Source organism: Fusarium redolens (genome assembly GCF_020744475.1).
Source record: "Fusarium redolens strain MPI-CAGE-AT-0023 chromosome Unknown BKA55scaffold_12, whole genome shotgun sequence".
NCBI lineage: Eukaryota > Fungi > Ascomycota > Sordariomycetes > Hypocreales > Nectriaceae > Fusarium > Fusarium redolens.
This window is the reverse complement of record NW_025763675.1, coordinates 225883-242339: the sequence shown is the minus strand read 5'-3', so window position 1 is coordinate 242339 and position 16457 is coordinate 225883. Positions and strand designations below refer to the sequence as shown.

General features: G+C 49.6%; 5 protein-coding genes across 5 annotated transcripts; 3 read left to right on the top strand and 2 right to left on the bottom strand.

The window, feature by feature from the left end:
- Positions 1-3187: 3187 nt before the first annotated feature.
- Positions 3188-4252, top strand: BKA55DRAFT_595749 (cell division control protein 42; the record flags this gene model as incomplete). Its single annotated transcript, XM_046195846.1, has 4 exons — positions 3188-3210; positions 3411-3530; positions 3734-4112; positions 4187-4252. 4 exons carry the CDS (start codon positions 3188-3190, stop codon positions 4250-4252), a joined length of 588 nt encoding a protein of 195 aa, XP_046046798.1.
- A 1413-nt stretch (positions 4253-5665) lies between these two features.
- BKA55DRAFT_574389 (arginase family-domain-containing protein) lies at positions 5666-7498 on the top strand. Its single transcript, XM_046193300.1, has 3 exons — positions 5666-6149; positions 6243-6699; positions 6762-7498. Exons 1-3 carry the CDS (start codon positions 6030-6032, stop codon positions 7355-7357), a joined length of 1173 nt encoding a protein of 390 aa, XP_046046797.1. The 5' UTR covers positions 5666-6029; the 3' UTR covers positions 7358-7498.
- A 2245-nt stretch (positions 7499-9743) lies between these two features.
- On the bottom strand, positions 9744-10938 carry BKA55DRAFT_541563 (uncharacterized protein; the record flags this gene model as incomplete). The annotated part of the gene is made up of 6 exons (XM_046190383.1): positions 9744-9970; positions 10047-10129; positions 10259-10368; positions 10583-10600; positions 10663-10796; positions 10836-10938. The coding sequence occupies 6 exons, from the start codon at positions 10936-10938 to the stop codon at positions 9744-9746; spliced, it is 675 nt and encodes a 224-aa protein (XP_046046796.1).
- Positions 10939-11535: 597 nt separating this feature from the next.
- Positions 11536-13896, top strand: BKA55DRAFT_517602 (uncharacterized protein; the record flags this gene model as incomplete). The annotated part of the gene is made up of 1 exon (XM_046188201.1): positions 11536-13896. One exon carries the CDS (start codon positions 11536-11538, stop codon positions 13894-13896), a length of 2361 nt encoding a protein of 786 aa, XP_046046795.1.
- Positions 13897-14560: 664 nt separating this feature from the next.
- Positions 14561-16212, bottom strand: BKA55DRAFT_595746 (histidine phosphatase superfamily; the record flags this gene model as incomplete). The annotated part of the gene is made up of 2 exons (XM_046195845.1): positions 14561-14674; positions 14749-16212. 2 exons carry the CDS (start codon positions 16210-16212, stop codon positions 14561-14563), a joined length of 1578 nt encoding a protein of 525 aa, XP_046046794.1.
- Positions 16213-16457: the final 245 nt, after the last annotated feature.

The following is a 16457-nucleotide window of genomic DNA, read 5'->3' as shown; positions in this document are numbered from 1 at the left end:
TGACCATACTCAGTAAAAGTAGACAAACAAGCAGGACAAACCCCTTCAAGCCACGAGACCGTGGAGATCGACAGACAACGAGCTAAACGGAGCTCATATCTCAATTTGAACCAGGTCTGATGGAAATATGCAACTTAACGAAAGCGCCTTCGTGCAGGTGAGACAAGCAGATAAGCTGCATATTTCCCCTCATCCCATGTTGATAAGTTGGAACCCCCAACATGCGATTGCAACAGGAGCATTATCAAGCTGAAATTGACAGGCGTGACAGAGCTGCAGCTGGAAGTCTGTTAAGGGGATGAATATGTGACAAGTTCACGAGGCTGATCCCCACTGCATAAACTTGAACAGGGAGCCCTTGATCAAAGTAATGTCCCTGGGCTGAAGCTTCAGTGTTGATGTCGGTAAGTTCCTATACTAGCGAGCGGGTGCTGGGATCAGTGATTCCGAGATTTGTGTCCGCGCGTGTCTCCCCAGTCACCGGGTTTCTGTTTATCACAAGGCTGTTGCGTTGTTGTTTATCAGAGGGTAATGACACTCTGACTAACGATATGGCAGCAATGTAACAGGGACTCGAGAGACCCGGCAATTGCTAACAAACATGTTTTTTCCCCTTCTTCTTGTTTCCCTTTGTCACCCTGTTACGGGACGTCACACTAAGCACTCGAAGTGATCGTGTTAGGTGAAACGGGGGTTCTTTATTCGGATCTCCGAGCCAAAGGAGGTTGAAACACATAACACAAAGATCATCGTCAATCCGCAGTGGCCAGTGGTCACGCGTGCCTCACAATTTGCATTGGCATCAAAGCACTCGACACTTGTAAAGCAGATCCCCTTGTTAAGCGAGAGCTTTGAATATAGGGGACCAAGGGCATGGACCAGAGAGAGCTACTTGCAACAAGCCCCCCGACCACTTCCGGATCACCAGATGGGTAGGCCCTCAATGCGCTGCAACTTGCAAGGCGAGGCAATCAAGACCAGGCGGGAACATAACGAGTCCAATCGGACATGTCACGATCTGATATACGACACCACCAGTGAAGCGAAGTCAAAGGACAAGCATATCCTCACAACAAAGCAACGCACGCACGGAGAACAATCGGATCTGACGAACGGATCGTCGTCCCATTCTTTGACCCCTATTCCCTATTCCATTTGCCTTTGCTTTTACTGTTTACCTTTTTCTTTGGTTCTTGTCTTTATGCAAGCACTTGGTGGCTCAATTCTCGTGTCGTCATCAATTATCGCATTCGTCCTCTGCTACTAGCTGGTGTAAGTTAACGTCAATAACAAAGGGTCCTTGTTTGCGCCATTGAGCACGGTTCTTGCGCAGTCCGTCAAGGTCAAGTATTTGTTATGGTCAAAGGACTGACAGGCCTTTGTCCCAAATTTCCAAGTCCAAGACCAGAAAATTTGCCCCTGAGTTAGAGGTTTCATATTTGCAACTGAGAGAAATTCTGGATGGTTGTTATACGGGATAAGGCTGTCATTGAAGGAATGGCGTTGATGAATCAGGTATCCGCCTGATAAAGAGCTACCTCACCCTATGACGTCTATATGTGTGGTTGAAAGTATCTGGGTACTGGTGACTAACAGTGGACCCTCCCTGCGTGCAGGGTCAGAATATAGTCCCGTATCTTTGGGATGATGGCGCTAAAAAGCCCTGAAGAGTTCCAGCATCGCCGTTGCACCTGCCATCCATGGATCGATGGACGCTCTAGGCCTTGCCTCATTTCCATTCCATATTACAGCTTCTTATGTCTTACATTGGTTTTGTGTTATCATATCACTTGGTTCTACTTGTCAACAACTGCAATCTAACCGACTCGACAATTTCGGATTCTTCTTGGTATCTTGCATCAAGAAGTCGGTAAACGATACCGACCAGCCAGCGCATCGCATCGCTACCTAATCACTGACAGGTTGGTCTATTTCTCATAGGTATCAGAGTCGTGACCACATCACCACCAACTTCACCATTTTGATCATGATCAGAACCTCACTCAGGATCTCCTGGAGCCTGTATGACAACTCCATCCCTTTTCCCTTCTCTTCTCTTTTACCTATAACCTCACATTGTGCATTTCTTTTTTCCTTTCGTACCTTGTCCCCTCCACTCAGACTGGTAACGCATCCACTTCCCCAATCCACATTGACCTGGCCTGGTCTACTTTACTTGGTGCTTGTTTAGCCCATCCAAGTAGAGCCGGTACTTTGCTGTACTGCTAAGCTGGCGGTTCTCACAAGTGTACTTGGCTGTACGTAAAGTACCTACCATTGGATGGATGCTTGCTTGTCTAGGCTAAACCTGGAACTGAGAGAGGTGCTGGCTTTCAACGTTCCAACCTCCCCCTCTATGCTCTCCCCGTCCCCGTAATACCATTTCCTATCCCCTGCTCTGCCTGCCCCATGCTAGGCTAGGCTGCCTTGTGCTGGTACCTCCAGGCTAATGCTACTGGTGCTGGTGGTGTTGGTCCCTTTGCTTTGCCTTACCTTACCTCACCTCAACTTGCTTTGCCTTGGTTTCCTGCCTGGCTTGGTTTCTACGGCGGTATCTGTCTGTCTGTGCTGCTGCTTTGCTTCATCGAGGCCCACTACCAGCCGTTCAGTTCAGTTCTACCACTGTACACGGCCTGTGCCTCTCTTTTTAACTCTTGCCAGCGCCAGCGCCTCTTCTCTTTTTGCTTGGACCGGACCCTTTACCAGCTGGTAGTCGCACGTCAATCAATCGTGTCTTCCACTCCCGCTCACCTTTCTTGTTGCAGGTTTCAAAGTTCCGTCGACCGTAGCCTCCTCAGTCACTCACAGGCTCTCCACCTCCACCCATTCGCTGGCCCAGATCCAGAACCCAAACCAAACCAAAGCGCACCTCAACGCAACTCCATACCAATCCGCTACCTAGACCTACCGAAAGCCGCATCCACCGCAATCTTGACTTGACTTCAACCACCTCAGTTCGCCATCAAACAGCACAGCCCCAACACATTCGCCTTCTCTCGAGTTATCATCCTTATTTCGACCTATTCTCCCCGATACCTATTTGGACTCGACTTTCTCCGCTCCGCAACCCCCCCGCTCTCTTACCGTAGTCGCGCGCATCCGCCCGCCAATAGAGCTTTACCACTCGACCGCTTGCATTTCACTTTAACATAGACGAGCTCCTGCCGAGGAGCTTTCGTGAGGAACAATGGCTGTTGTCGCAACTATTAAGTATGTTTCTATCGCTTGGGTTTGTGCTGCCGCTATGCTATGCGATGGTTTGCTTCCCTTGGCTCGTTCTATCTCTACACCGAGATTGTCCTACGGCAAAGCACCCTGAGCATACCTGCGCATCTGCTCTGCATGCCTGTTACCCTGTCCGCCATTCGCACAATCATTCTTGAGGCTAATCCGGTTTACCCCTTTTCTAGGTGCGTCGTCGTCGGTGATGGTGCTGTTGGAAAGACCTGTCTTCTCATCAGCTACACAACAAACAAGTTTCCCTCCGAATATGTCCCAACAGTCTTCGACAACTACGCAGTTACGGTTATGTGAGTATGCCTGCACGCCTATCGATCGACACCAGCCCCCCCACAGGGTATCCCCACCTGCAATGGACGTCTTCGGTCGTGAAAGCCATCATCGACTTCTGGTTTTAGCAGTGTGATGGATTCTGTGACAGGGGGGCGATCTGTGAATATGTCTGATGGGCGCCAACTGGTACGGTCGAAGAAGGTTTGCTGATTACTTACAGGATAGGAGATGAGCCGTACACTCTCGGGTTGTTCGATACCGCTGGTCAAGAAGATTATGACAGACTGCGACCTCTTTCATATCCCCAGACCGATGTCTTCCTCGTCTGCTTTTCCGTCACCTCGCCTGCTTCATTCGAAAACGTCCGGGAGAAGTGGTTCCCCGAGGTCCGCCACCACTGCCCTGGCGTTCCCTGTTTGATTGTTGGTACGCAGGTGGATTTGAGGGACGACCCTAGTGTTCGAGAGAAGCTGTCAAAGCAAAAGATGCAACCAGTACGACGAGAGGATGGTGAACGAATGGCGAAGGACCTAGGTGCTGTCAAGTACGTTGAGTGCAGTGCTCTCACCCAGTATAAGCTCAAGGATGTATTTGATGAGGTATGTCGTTACTGTTTGGAAAAACTTCTCCCATCTATATGCGCCATGAAACATTTACTGATTGTCTTATGCAGGCTATCGTTGCAGCACTTGAGCCCCCTGCTCCTAAAAAGAAGTCACACAAGTGCCTTGTCCTATAAACGGAAATGGGATAGCCGCAGCCGAGCTATGACACCACCTTCTCCTGCTTCCCCTGGAAAATTTTGGTTGAGTTAGGAACATGCCCAGTAGACATGCACGAATAGAGTTCTTTGGCGAAGGCACGGCAAGACGACATTGGGATGATTTGAGCTGGTGGAACGGAACGTTATGGGTTTCAAAGATAGTGATCGGTCGTTCTTTGCATGAGGTGGACTAAGAGACGGAACGAAACTCGGGGAGCAGGCGTCCTGTTCCGCGACGAGAAGAGGAAGAAGGGTTGAAAGGGTGACACCGATCGAGAGCTGCTGGGTGCCGCTGAGCGTAGCCCTACCAGCCGGAATTCCCACCGATAAGCCTCTTCTGTCCCAGTGGTCTCCCCGAGTTTCTTTAGGCTGGAATCCAAAACATCTTGTTCTCTGGCCCTCGCGAGATGGATCAGGTGGCAAGAGAAAGGACTGGGAGCGAACGAAGACAACGATTCACACATCTAGGCGGGAATGCTTTGATAGGAAAGTTTGGCGATTGGGGTGATTTACATCAATGTCTTGTCTTGATTCATACTAAGTTATAGAAAATTTTGTATTTCATGTTCGAATCTTTCAATGGATCATGTTGATTGACACGGGTGAACTTGCACTGAGAAAGATTTCGGCGGATGAACAAGCACAGAGTGACATGACGTATAGTCTTCGTTTTCAACCCGACCAGCAAATATATTACCTTGCGGGGTTTGAAGTTTGTAAAGCTCCTCAGCTGTCTTGTCCGCCAAAACTTGACCTGGAGAAATACACTCGGCAGGCAAAACCTTGCTTGCCAGCTCGGTAAGGGTCTGGACTGTCCTTGTGGCCGGCCAACTGCCGGGGTATGCTGTAGATTAGGTGTAGGTATCAACATAGTAGTCGATGTTGAAAAGGACATATTACTTGTCTGGGATGATTTCCTGTTTTAGACAAACACAGGATATTGTCCCTGAGTGCTGCAAGTTGTGTGTGGTGCATGATGGACGGTACGACGCCTTTGGAACGACAAGTGTACGCCCTATGCGATGTGTATTAAGCATGATGGTCGATTGGGAGTACTGGAACAAATATGTGTTGTTCATAAGATGTTCCTGGAGAAGAAGATAGAAGATGCCTGGTTCCTCAGCAGCGAGATATGACTGTAAGAGCCACAGGTCAGATAGAGGAGAATTTGATATTGCAAAGTCAAAAGAATGTAAGAGGATATCCTCGTTTATTATAACTTTTTGACAAATATTTCAAAGGCTGAAGATGATTTGACTTTGTTAAGAATACCTACCAGTAAACATGAGGTGCCGTCGCCCCAACTTTCCTATCTCAACCTAGTTCCACACCAAAGACCCATTTTCTGGTCACTATCTCTCAACCCAAAGTGAAATCATGGAGCCTTTATGTGCGATTCTATGCCTGAATCAGGCAAATTCGTTCCCCCAAACCTCAAGAGGGCTCGAGGCGGGGAAGAAAGACAACTGCGGGGAGATGGTTCTCCGGTGATGACCAATCGGCAATCGTTATATCTCTCTTTTGAGACTTTCTTTGAGTTGATAGAAAGCCCTTGTTTACTGTGGGAGTGGTATGTCTGATGGATCTTGACTCGTGGGGCCGGATGCCCGCCCGGTGGAGGGTGAAGCATGGTGGTGACTATATAGACCTCGCTGTTTTCCTCCTTCTCTTCTGCTTCTTTCTCTCTTCCTGTGATTCCTAGTTCAAATATCTGCAAGTTGAATTCATTGCTGAATCACAACTGCTACTCGCCATGAAGCTCCTGAACGTTCTCGCTTTGACGGGGCTGGCCACAGCTTGCGCTCATGATCATGATGATAAGAAGTGGACGAAGGAGGAACTTGATGAGCTTGAGCAGAAATGGGGTTATGAGGTATGTGATAGGCTCTTAGCAGAGAAGGCTCGAAGTGTCTTACCAAACACATCATGAACCATCATGAGAAGTACTTATACTGACTTCTCACAGTGGCCCTTTGCTGGCATCAACACATTTGCCCATCTCAACCACGTAAAGTGTCTCACTGAACCCACTGAGCCTTTCGATATTGCTATCGTCGGTGCTCCTTTTGACACAGCCGTGAGCTACCGCCCAGGAGCTCGTTTTGGCCCACGAGCTATTCGCTCTGCATCTGCTCGTCAGACATCCATGCGTGGATTCAATCCTCGAGCTGGTATCAACCCTTACCAGAACTGGGCTAAGATTGTTGACTGTGGTGATATTTCCATCACTCCAATCGACAACAACATTGCCCGCGAGCAGATGACTCAGGCTTTCAAGCAGCTTGGCCGTCGCAAGACAGTTTCTGCACTTGCACCCAAGGCTCGACTGGTGACTTTGGGTGGTGATCACTCTTTGGCTCTCCCTGCTTTGAGAGCGTTGAACGAGATTCATGGGAAGCCTATCCAGGTTCTGCACTTCGATGGTGAGTTAATTGTGCCTCTTCGTTAAAACCCCTGTAGAACCTCATTAACATATTCGTCACAGCTCATCTCGATACCTGGAATCCAGCTGCCTATCCCTCGTGGTGGGGAGCCACTCAGTTCACCCACGGCTCCATGTTCTGGATGGCCAACCAAGAAGGTCTCCTTTCAAACTCCTCCTCCGAGCGCTCCGTCCATGCTGGTCTACGCACTCGGCTCTCAGGCAACGACTTTGCCGACAACGAGGACGACACTTCTCAAGGTTGGGTCCGCTTCACAGCCGACGATATCGATGACCTCGGCACCAAGGGTATAATCGACGGTATCCTCAAAGTCCTTGGCACCGAGAACCCTGTATATCTCTCCGTCGACATTGATGTTCTCGATCCCGCCTTTGCACCCGGCACCGGAACCCCTGAGCCCGGTGGTTGGTCTACCCGCGAGTTCATCCGCATTCTTCGCGGTCTTGAGGGGTTGAACCTTGTTGGTGCTGATGTTGTTGAGGTGTCTCCTGCTTACCAGAATGGTGGCGAGGAGACAGCTCTGGCTGCTGCTCAGGTTGTTTATGAGATCATCAGCTCCATGGTCAAGAGAGGACTTCAGGATGGCGGAAAAGAGGGCAATGGCGGCAATGCTGCTGGTGGTAAGGATGAGTTGTGAGTGACTTGGAGAGATGATGGCGTTACGTGTTATGAATGATAATGAGGACTTGCATGGGTTTGGTCAACGTCAAAAGAATGTATATGAAGCGGAGAAGATGTGTATTATAGCAGAGAAATATATCATTAAAGTTACTGAACGGCTATGGTTCTTCCATTCTGGTCTCCTCTCAACATATACCACCACTGGCTTTGAGAGTACATACGTTTCACAGAACAATTCGGTAAACAATGTTCCGGCATATGGAGTACTGATTGAAAGGATCACAAGATGCACTTGGTGTAACTACCCCGACGACTTTTCCTACAGGGGCTTCCTTTGGTGACATCCCATGAGCCCAACCTTCGGATACTATAATATTCGGGTGGTCATTAATAACTCATCTACTCGAAGGAGCAAATAAACTACAAAGCCTCATCGTGCAACCCCATTTATCAAAGGAACGTGTCTGTGCTACAGGTAACGGTTCGAGGGAACAATCGAAAGCCTTCGAGTCATACAGCTCTCAGACCTATAGGAGGCTTGTGAGCCACTCGGGAGAAGTGACACGGAATGGGTCAAGCTCTGGTGCCCACAATTGAACATCAAATCCTCGTTATCAGTACGAGCCACTATTGGCTCATGAATTGTGATTTTACGTTGAGTTCGGTGCAAATACTCGCTAATGGTTTACCACAACTTTCGCTTGGCAGATGTGGTCGGAGATCTGATAGATATAATTAATGAATCCCTGAGGTGGTCACGTTCTCTCAAGGATAGGTTGTAAACTGGATCGATTGGGAAATATGTGCATGGCATCGTTTACGAATAGAGCATAGCGAAACAGCCTTGACACTGACAGCACAAAGGGGGCATGGAGCTCTCAGGGATGATAGGCGAGGTCTGGAGTTCGCCAACATGGGATAGTAAGTAGCTGGTCAAGGCGCAGTATCCGTAGCATCGCGGGACGTGGGATCAGAGATGGGACCACTAGCAGTAAATGAATGCGACTTTCAGACCGACGTTTCTGCTAATCTCATTCAGGTGAGACTGAGAGAGTTGGTCGACATTATATGCAACCGTGAGTAGAAGATTCTCAGCGTCAACTACACGCTTGAAACCATTGAAAGCGGGTGGCGCGTTTGCGAAGCGCCTGAGACGCTTCCGAAAATAGAATTGACTTCCATGTTCTGAAGGCGATTGTGTTTGGGAGTGAGATGCTTCAAGACTAGGGCCCGTGTTGATGTTTTACGGCGACTGGGGACCATGTAACAAGGTGAAGAATACGAATCGGATCGTCTTTTTTTCTTCTCGCTTGTACGACTTGTACTGGACTTTGGAATACAAAGATTGGGTGTAGTAGCCGCCGTAGAGGGGCCTATTCTGCATGTCTTATATGAGCGGTTCGTTAGACTGAGCTACGATGAACTGTCTGGTATCGGAGGCTCTGCTGGATCTGCAAGAGTCTCCAATGCTCCAGCTGTCAGACTGACTCCATGCTGAGGACATTGGAGCGTTTCAAGTGACGCGGGTGAAGTTACTCTTTGAGCTTTGAGCAAGTTTAGCGCGAAGAAACGGGCGGACCGTCAGACCCATTAATAACCCATAATCATGAGTTAGGGGTCCAGTTTGTGCCAGGGGAGAAGAGAACAGGTTGAACTACTATGGATGTATACAATCACAGAGTTAAGAGTTGGAGCATGAGCTGTAGTGGTCATTGATTTTGGTAGAGGCACAGTTGAGGAGTCTTTCCACTTGTGGTGACATTTGAATTCAGTAAATTCTCGTATATGCTGCATTCAAAGTCTATTCAGCATTGCCTTGATTGCTTTCAATTTCATCATCATGCTATTTTATCCCGAAACCAAGCCGACCTAGCTCAGAATGGATAAGTCATATCTGCTTTCATCAGGACCTACCTGAAAACTATCTGCACAGCAATTACAGAGTAATAACAGCAGACTGGCTACCCCTATCTGATGCTGAGCCCAGAACTGATCGCGTGGTATGGATGGATATTCACCGGCAGATCCAAGAAGCCAAGCCGAGACAAACAGTGCAGTCTTCCAGACGGACGGGATTGGATGGCATGTTTCGCAAGGAGGAGCTTGTCTGTATGTAACATTGCAGTGCATATAATATTATGTACATCTCCAACACGGAATCAGTCAATAAAGGGCTGCTATTGATGGAAACTCATTATCCAGGACTAACCTTTTACCGTAGATAGTCATTCTGATACACTTACTTCACTTCAGGCTGTTTCTATTGTCGTTCACAACTGGTATTGACTGACGATCGACGAATTCGGTTCAGTCCGTCACCGACCTTTAGTGACAACTAATCGACATGATCCCTGTCAGGGTCATTAAACTATCGGAGCAGCCAATTCCAACCTTGACCCCCTTTAGGCAATGGTCCCCTTGTCCAGTGTCCCCCCAGGCCCCAGAGCCTCCCCTTCTCCACAACCCAACAGAGGCAATGCGTTGTCTGTCTCTCTGAACCACGAGACTTGGCCTTCAGCTCCCCCTGAAAAGATGCACCAATCCTCTCCTTTCAGTTCCTGACTGGCTCGCCGTTGTCCGTCGTCGGTAGCCTCTAAGCCCGTCTCGGTCTTAGTCCAATAGCTTCCACCTTTAGTCTCGAGCGTTCATTTTGTGTTGGTGCTTTGTGCATGCGCGATTGATGAATTGTGCAACCACTCACTCACTCAATGACTGCGAGCGCGTGTCTCTTCTTTTCTTTCCTTTCCATGACCGTGAATTGACCACCTCATGACTTGACTGCACACTTCTATTCATTCATGCAGTTGGTTAGTGGAGGCACTGAGAAGCGTATCGTACATAATTATTTTATCACCGCTGGATTGTTGCATTCATCGTTCATCAGCTCTTTCCTGTCTTCTTTTCATGATTAAGTCACCTTTGATCATTCTTTCCATTCTCATATCCTAACTTCATCCATTCCTTCTTCAACTTCTTATTATCAATCCGTCCTTTTCCATCAACCTCTTCTTCCAATAATCTCAACATCTACCTTTTCTTCTTATTCTTCTTCTTTCATTTCATAATTATCCCTTCTCAATCTACAACTCCACCCACCCACCGAACCCTCCTCCACCTCATTCCCTACCAGGTCTGTCTGGCCTTTTTTCTCTCCCTCCCTGGCGCCTCTTCGCTCATTTGAGCATTATTACCTTGCATTATTTCCAATCTACTGGACTGGACCGGCCTCTTTTGTACCTACAGTGCTACAGTCTACCGCCTACAGCTAATCATTTGAGCTTCTATTACATTACTTGTTGGCCTGAGGCTCACCCAACACACCCCCTGTGTTTCCTGGTCCCTGATCTTCTGGAGGTCAACCTGGACGACATCGAAATTCATCCCTCTCCCTCCTTTGACTCCTTCTTCCCTCCACATCTGTGCCGTCCTCTCATCGACGCCGACTTTTGTCTCTTCTTGTTCTCCGTCAAGTCTCGTCTCTCATACTCACTCACTGTCTGAGGCTTTCATTGATTGCTCCTTGGCAGATGCAGTGTCGTTCTTCTTCCTTCTCTTGAGACTGCACTTTTCGGCTTCGTCGACACTCGTTTCGGCCATATTGCTTTATTAATACTTTTCATCTGCTAAGCTCACTTTGTCCCTGGATATCATCCTAAGCTCAGCAAAGCTACGCATCCTCGTGCTTTACGTTTCTCGTTCGACATTTCGATACACTCGCTCTTGCAGCCGATTACCATTATTTTGCATCTTCAGCCTCACCAAACCCTCCGGTTTCGATTCGGCCGAAAGTCTTTCAAATTCGATCGCCATATATACTAAACGGTCGCTTCCTGGAACGACCTTTTTTTTATTTTACAGAGCTGCCTTGTCTTATTCTCTTTTGAATAAGTCAATCCGTTTCATAATACTCGATTTTATCGACTTTATTCTGCATAACTATTTGCTTTAGCATTGTTATACGGCCTGCTTTGACTCATTGGATTCTCGAGATTTGACCGATTTCCATCCCCTGAAAGATCAGCTCTGCTGTGCAGCCATTGAATTTGAGACTTGGATCGTCTGAAGTTCTCAGTCGGATCATCCCCCCAACTTCGCAGCTCTCTCCGTGCCTTACTCGGGCACAACCAATTCTTCAAAACGGCTGTACTGTCGCACGTCGGGCGGGACTCGCTCGTCCCCCCTCATCTGCTCGGTATGCAAGACCTAAATGGACCCGTTGGCCAGGGTGCCCCTAATGGCCCTGCCAACCGCTTCGGGCATGCCTCCAAGCCTTCCAACAGCGATACTGGTTTCTCTCATGGCGCCTTCAACTCCAACATTTCTGGCTTCGCCGACCGGCACCCTCGACGAGGCAACATCCCCTCGATCAACACCCAGCCTCAGCCTATGGTCCAGCAGGCTTCCAACAATGGAGTGGACATGGCTACCCCGGGGACTGCATTTGATATGCAGTTCACCCCCCTTTTACCTTCTCAGCTGCTTCTCGGCAGCCCTTTCCAGCCCGGTACACCCGCTGCCTTTGCCAGTCCTCAATTTCAGAGCATCCCCGGATTCCAGCAACAGCAAGGAAACAACCAGCAGCAGAATGGTATCTCTAGCCCCGTGCAGCAGACCATTTCTCCTCAGTCATACCAAGGAATAGTCTCCCCGTCCACTTATGGTGCTCCTCAATTTTACCCTCCCCAGTCGCCTACTGGTGGTTTCGGTATGCAGGCACCTCTGCCTCCTACCTCTCCAGTCTCAATGGGATCCGGTGTTGTTACAGGAACTAGCCGAACTGTTTACCTGGGTAACATTCCTCCGGACACTGTGGCTGAGGAGATTCTTGGCCATGTTCGAAGTGGTCAAATCGAGTCAGTCCGTCTTCTGCCGGACAAGAACTGTGCTTTCATCTCGTTCCTTGACGCTAGCTCCGCCACTCACTTCCATTCTGATGCCATCTTGAAAAAGCTCTGCATCAAGGGCCAGGACATCAAGATTGGTTGGGGCAAGCCTTCGCAGGTTCCGACCTCTGTTGCTCTGGCTGTCCAGCAATCTGGAGCTTCACGAAACGTGTACTTGGGCAATCTGCCTGAGGAGGTTACCGAGGAGGAACTGCGCGAGGACCTTGGTAAGTTTGGTGCCATTGACACAATCAAGATCGTCCGCGAGAAGAACATTGCGTTTGTCCACTACCTCTCGATTGCCAACGCCATCAAGGCTGTCTCCCAGCTTCCTCAAGAGCCCAAGTGGCAGGCCCCTCGCCGCGTCTACTACGGAAAGGACCGTTGCGCCTACGTTTCCAAGACTCAACAGCAAAATGCTGCTCAATACCTGGGTATTGCCCCTGGATACGCCCATATGCTCACAGGTGCCGATCGTGACTTGATCTCGAATGCTTTAGCCCAGCAATCTGTTGCTGCTGCTGCCGTCGCTACGACTGCTGGAGGTATCAACAACCTTGGTAACCGAACCATCTATCTTGGCAACATCCACCCAGAGACGACTATTGAGGAGATTTGCAATGTGGTTCGTGGAGGACTTCTTCACCATATCCGTTACATTCCCGACAAGCACATATGCTTCGTTACCTTCATCGATCCCACCGCTGCTGCTTCGTTTTACGCTCTGAGCAACATTCAGGGCCTCATGATCCACAACCGGCGCCTGAAGATTGGCTGGGGCAAGCACTCTGGAGCTCTTCCTCCCGCCATCGCTCTGGCTGTGAGCGGTGGTGCTTCCCGAAACGTCTACATCGGCAACCTTGACGAAACCTGGACCGAGGAGCGCCTACGACAGGACTTTTCCGAGTATGGTGAGATTGAGCTTGTCAACACTTTGCGTGAGAAGAGCTGTGCTTTCGTAAACTTCACCAACATCGCCAACGCCATCAAGGCGATTGAGGCCATCCGAGGCCGAGACGACTACAGGAAGTTCAAGGTCAACTTTGGCAAAGATCGTTGCGGTAACCCCCCTCGTCAGATGCAGCAGTCGCAGTCTCCTCGTGGCGATGGTGTGTCTTCTCCTCCACCTAACGGCTCCCAGAACAGCGGTTCTCCCACCAACGGCAACACTCCCCAGCAATCAGCTGCTCTCTTCAATGCCAACAGTAACCCTTTGACAATGTATCTGAACCAGGTCTCTCACCAGGCCCAGCAGCAACAACACCACCAGCAACAGCAGATCGCTGCTCAACAAAATGCTCTGTTTGGTACCGCACAGCCTTCTCCTAGCGATCTCGATCTCGCCATGTCCCAGCAAGTGCCTGCTTCAGGCCATGGACAATCAGCGAGCATTTCGAACGGATACCCGGCCAACAGCGCAGCACCGGGTGCCACTACGATTGGTGGCTTGCTTGCACCAGGCCGAGGTCAGCACAGCAGGGCGGTCAGTCTTCCTGTGCTTGCTCCTGGATTCGAGAACGGTGGAAATGGCTCCAACGGTGTTCCCGGAGCTGAGACCGAGCAACGACGGGGTCATCATTACCAGGCTAGCTATGGCGGTATGGGATCTGGATTCGGCCTTGCTATTCAAGGAGGCCTGAACGGTTGGGTCGAGGAGGAAGTTGCAAACTAATGACGCTTGTGCATCTTTATGCTTTCACTCTCATCACAAGCGAGATTGAACGAAAAACTTGCTTAAACGTTGTAATCGACGTCACTTGTGGCGTCCGGTCCTTGATTCTTGGGACTTTACAGACCTTCATTCTTTGATTTCCCTTTTTCTTGATAATTTACCCCTTCGGTGTATCTTTTTTTGTATTGCAAGTTGGTCTCGATTTTTGATGTTTTGCTCATGAGAGGAAGAGAGCATTCGGAAGAAATGGGATTTGCGATTAATACGCCCCCTTTGTGAAAGATGGGAGCGCTCATGGTTGAGACGAGACGCTGTTTGAACTGGAGAGTATTCAGCATGTGATGGATGGATGAGAGGATATATCACCTGCGTTTATGTCTATTACGGAGTCTTAGGTTAGGTTAGGCACTACAGTCTTGAACGCAGATCATATGATCACTTAACAATATGTCTATTTATGCTTGTGACGGTTCAGTTCTCCTACATGAGTGATGTCTATGTATGTATCTGATTAGCTTATATCCGATTTAAGTTCTTGAGGTCGTTTGAGGGCAAAATGCGATTAGAGTCTAATGGTGAATGCACACAAACTCCAGGACTGGGACAGAGTTAGATATTGCAGAATCTCGGTTACCTCCCATGTGCATGTAGATTATTTTCACAATTAATATCCAGATGGCTCGGGCTTGGAAGGAAATGCTGGGTCCTTTATATTGGCGCGGCACTGTTGTTTCCAGTTTGTGGGTGTGAACTTATCCACGATCTCCTTGAAGGCTTCCTATTGAGGGGTAAGTAAAGCACGATACCAGTCTTGGTTCCAAAGCTGGTAATAGGGAGAGTATTAGGACTTACCAAAGTGCAAAAGGACTCATCGCCATCAAGATGCTTGCCTGTTGGTGTGCAGCCAGGGATAGTCACCGGGCGGTCATTATAGCGCAGACGGACGTAGTAACCCTTCAGACGCTCTTTTTCGTCCTCTGTCAAGTCTGGAGTTTTCTTGCGACCGATGCCCGGAGGTGGTGACACAGCAAGGGAGGCTCCTTTACTGTCCAAACCTAAGAAAGACAGGAAGCCACTCGACTTAGGAGCTTCAGGAGGAGGTGTGACGCCTGCATTGACGTGACGGAATAGTTCAATCGCAACGTGACTTGTAAAAGGCGGCCAGGCCTCCTCGTTGAAGGCGCCGAGGCTGGCGAGTGTGGCGGCAAGAGTGGTATCGTGGCAACCGCTCATTCCAAATCGTACAGGTTGTGGGGTAGTAGCAGATACCTTCTTGTTGAGAGCCAGCTCATACTCGCCATCTGCAGTAGAATGCTCAGCACTACCGACCATACGAGAGACAACGTCTCCAAGAAGTCCACCGATGCCTAGCGTGCGGTATTCCTCACTCTCTTTGTATCCAGCATACCACTCCTCAACGCCGATCTTCTCAATAATTCGCTTGACTTCTGGATCATAGAACTCTTTAGGTAGTCGAGTGGCTGGACCGTGGGCTTTTGTAGCATTGATAGTGTCCATAATACCACTAAGGCGAGGGCGAGAGTCCACAGCAACGTGCGGGTGTTCCTCGGGCATCCAGCGACCGAGGCGTTTTGTCAAATATGCCATCTCGTCGGAGTCGTTCCAGCGATCAGCACAGCGCTGAGCAAAAGCGCGTGCGAGAGCAGCGAAGCGTCGACAATTGCCATCGTTGGGGAAGAGAGTTTCGTCGGCAGGTGATCGAGTAAGGATTGTGGGAGGATGAAGGCCACAGGTGCGAGCTGAAGGAGGATAGAGACCGTAGAAAGCTTGCTGGAGAGATTCGAGAGCGCGGGGTATAGGTGTAGCTCGGAGATAGATGGCAGCCGTGTCGGTGTCAACAGCGAGGTTCTCTGGCAAGAAGCGAAGCTGGTCGACGTAGAGATGGCGCAGGCGCCGGCCGAGATTATATGTTGTTTCTCGTCCGCGATCGGTCAACATGCCCATATCGCAAATAGCATCAAGCTCGCCATTGCGGCCAGTGGCTAAAATAGGCGCATCGTCAGGCCCAAAGGTCTCGAGACGGCGCTTCCACTCGAAAGCTGTAAGACCTGGGTTGTCGGCGGGATCGACACGGGAGTCGATGGCAGAAGGATCGAGAATGACGCTGGTTAAACGACGAGCTGCAGAGCAGTATGGCCAGAAAGGCGCGAGGCCTGTGGAAGTGAAGCGAGCGGTGATGGGTGTGCGTTCGCCATGACGGAGAAGAATCTGGACGAGTTGCAGACGTAGTTGAGGCGGATAAAGGTTCTTGATCTCAGCTTCTGAGTACGGAGGTCGAGGTTCGAGAGTTGACATTGTGACGGTCCGACGAATATCGAGAGCTGGCAATGACACTGATGCTCAATGATAGCTTCGATTTAGGACAGGATCATCTGGTTCGAGGTCATGACATAACGATCCGATTAGATCTTGGTAATAGCTCCGCTGTGCCCGGGTCGTGTCGGCGCCGTTGACCGGGACCGAGTGGGTCCATAGCACGCGGGGAGGAAAGTCGGTGGATGACGTTAACGAAGGCGTTGAGAATGGAGTGCGGCGTGGCT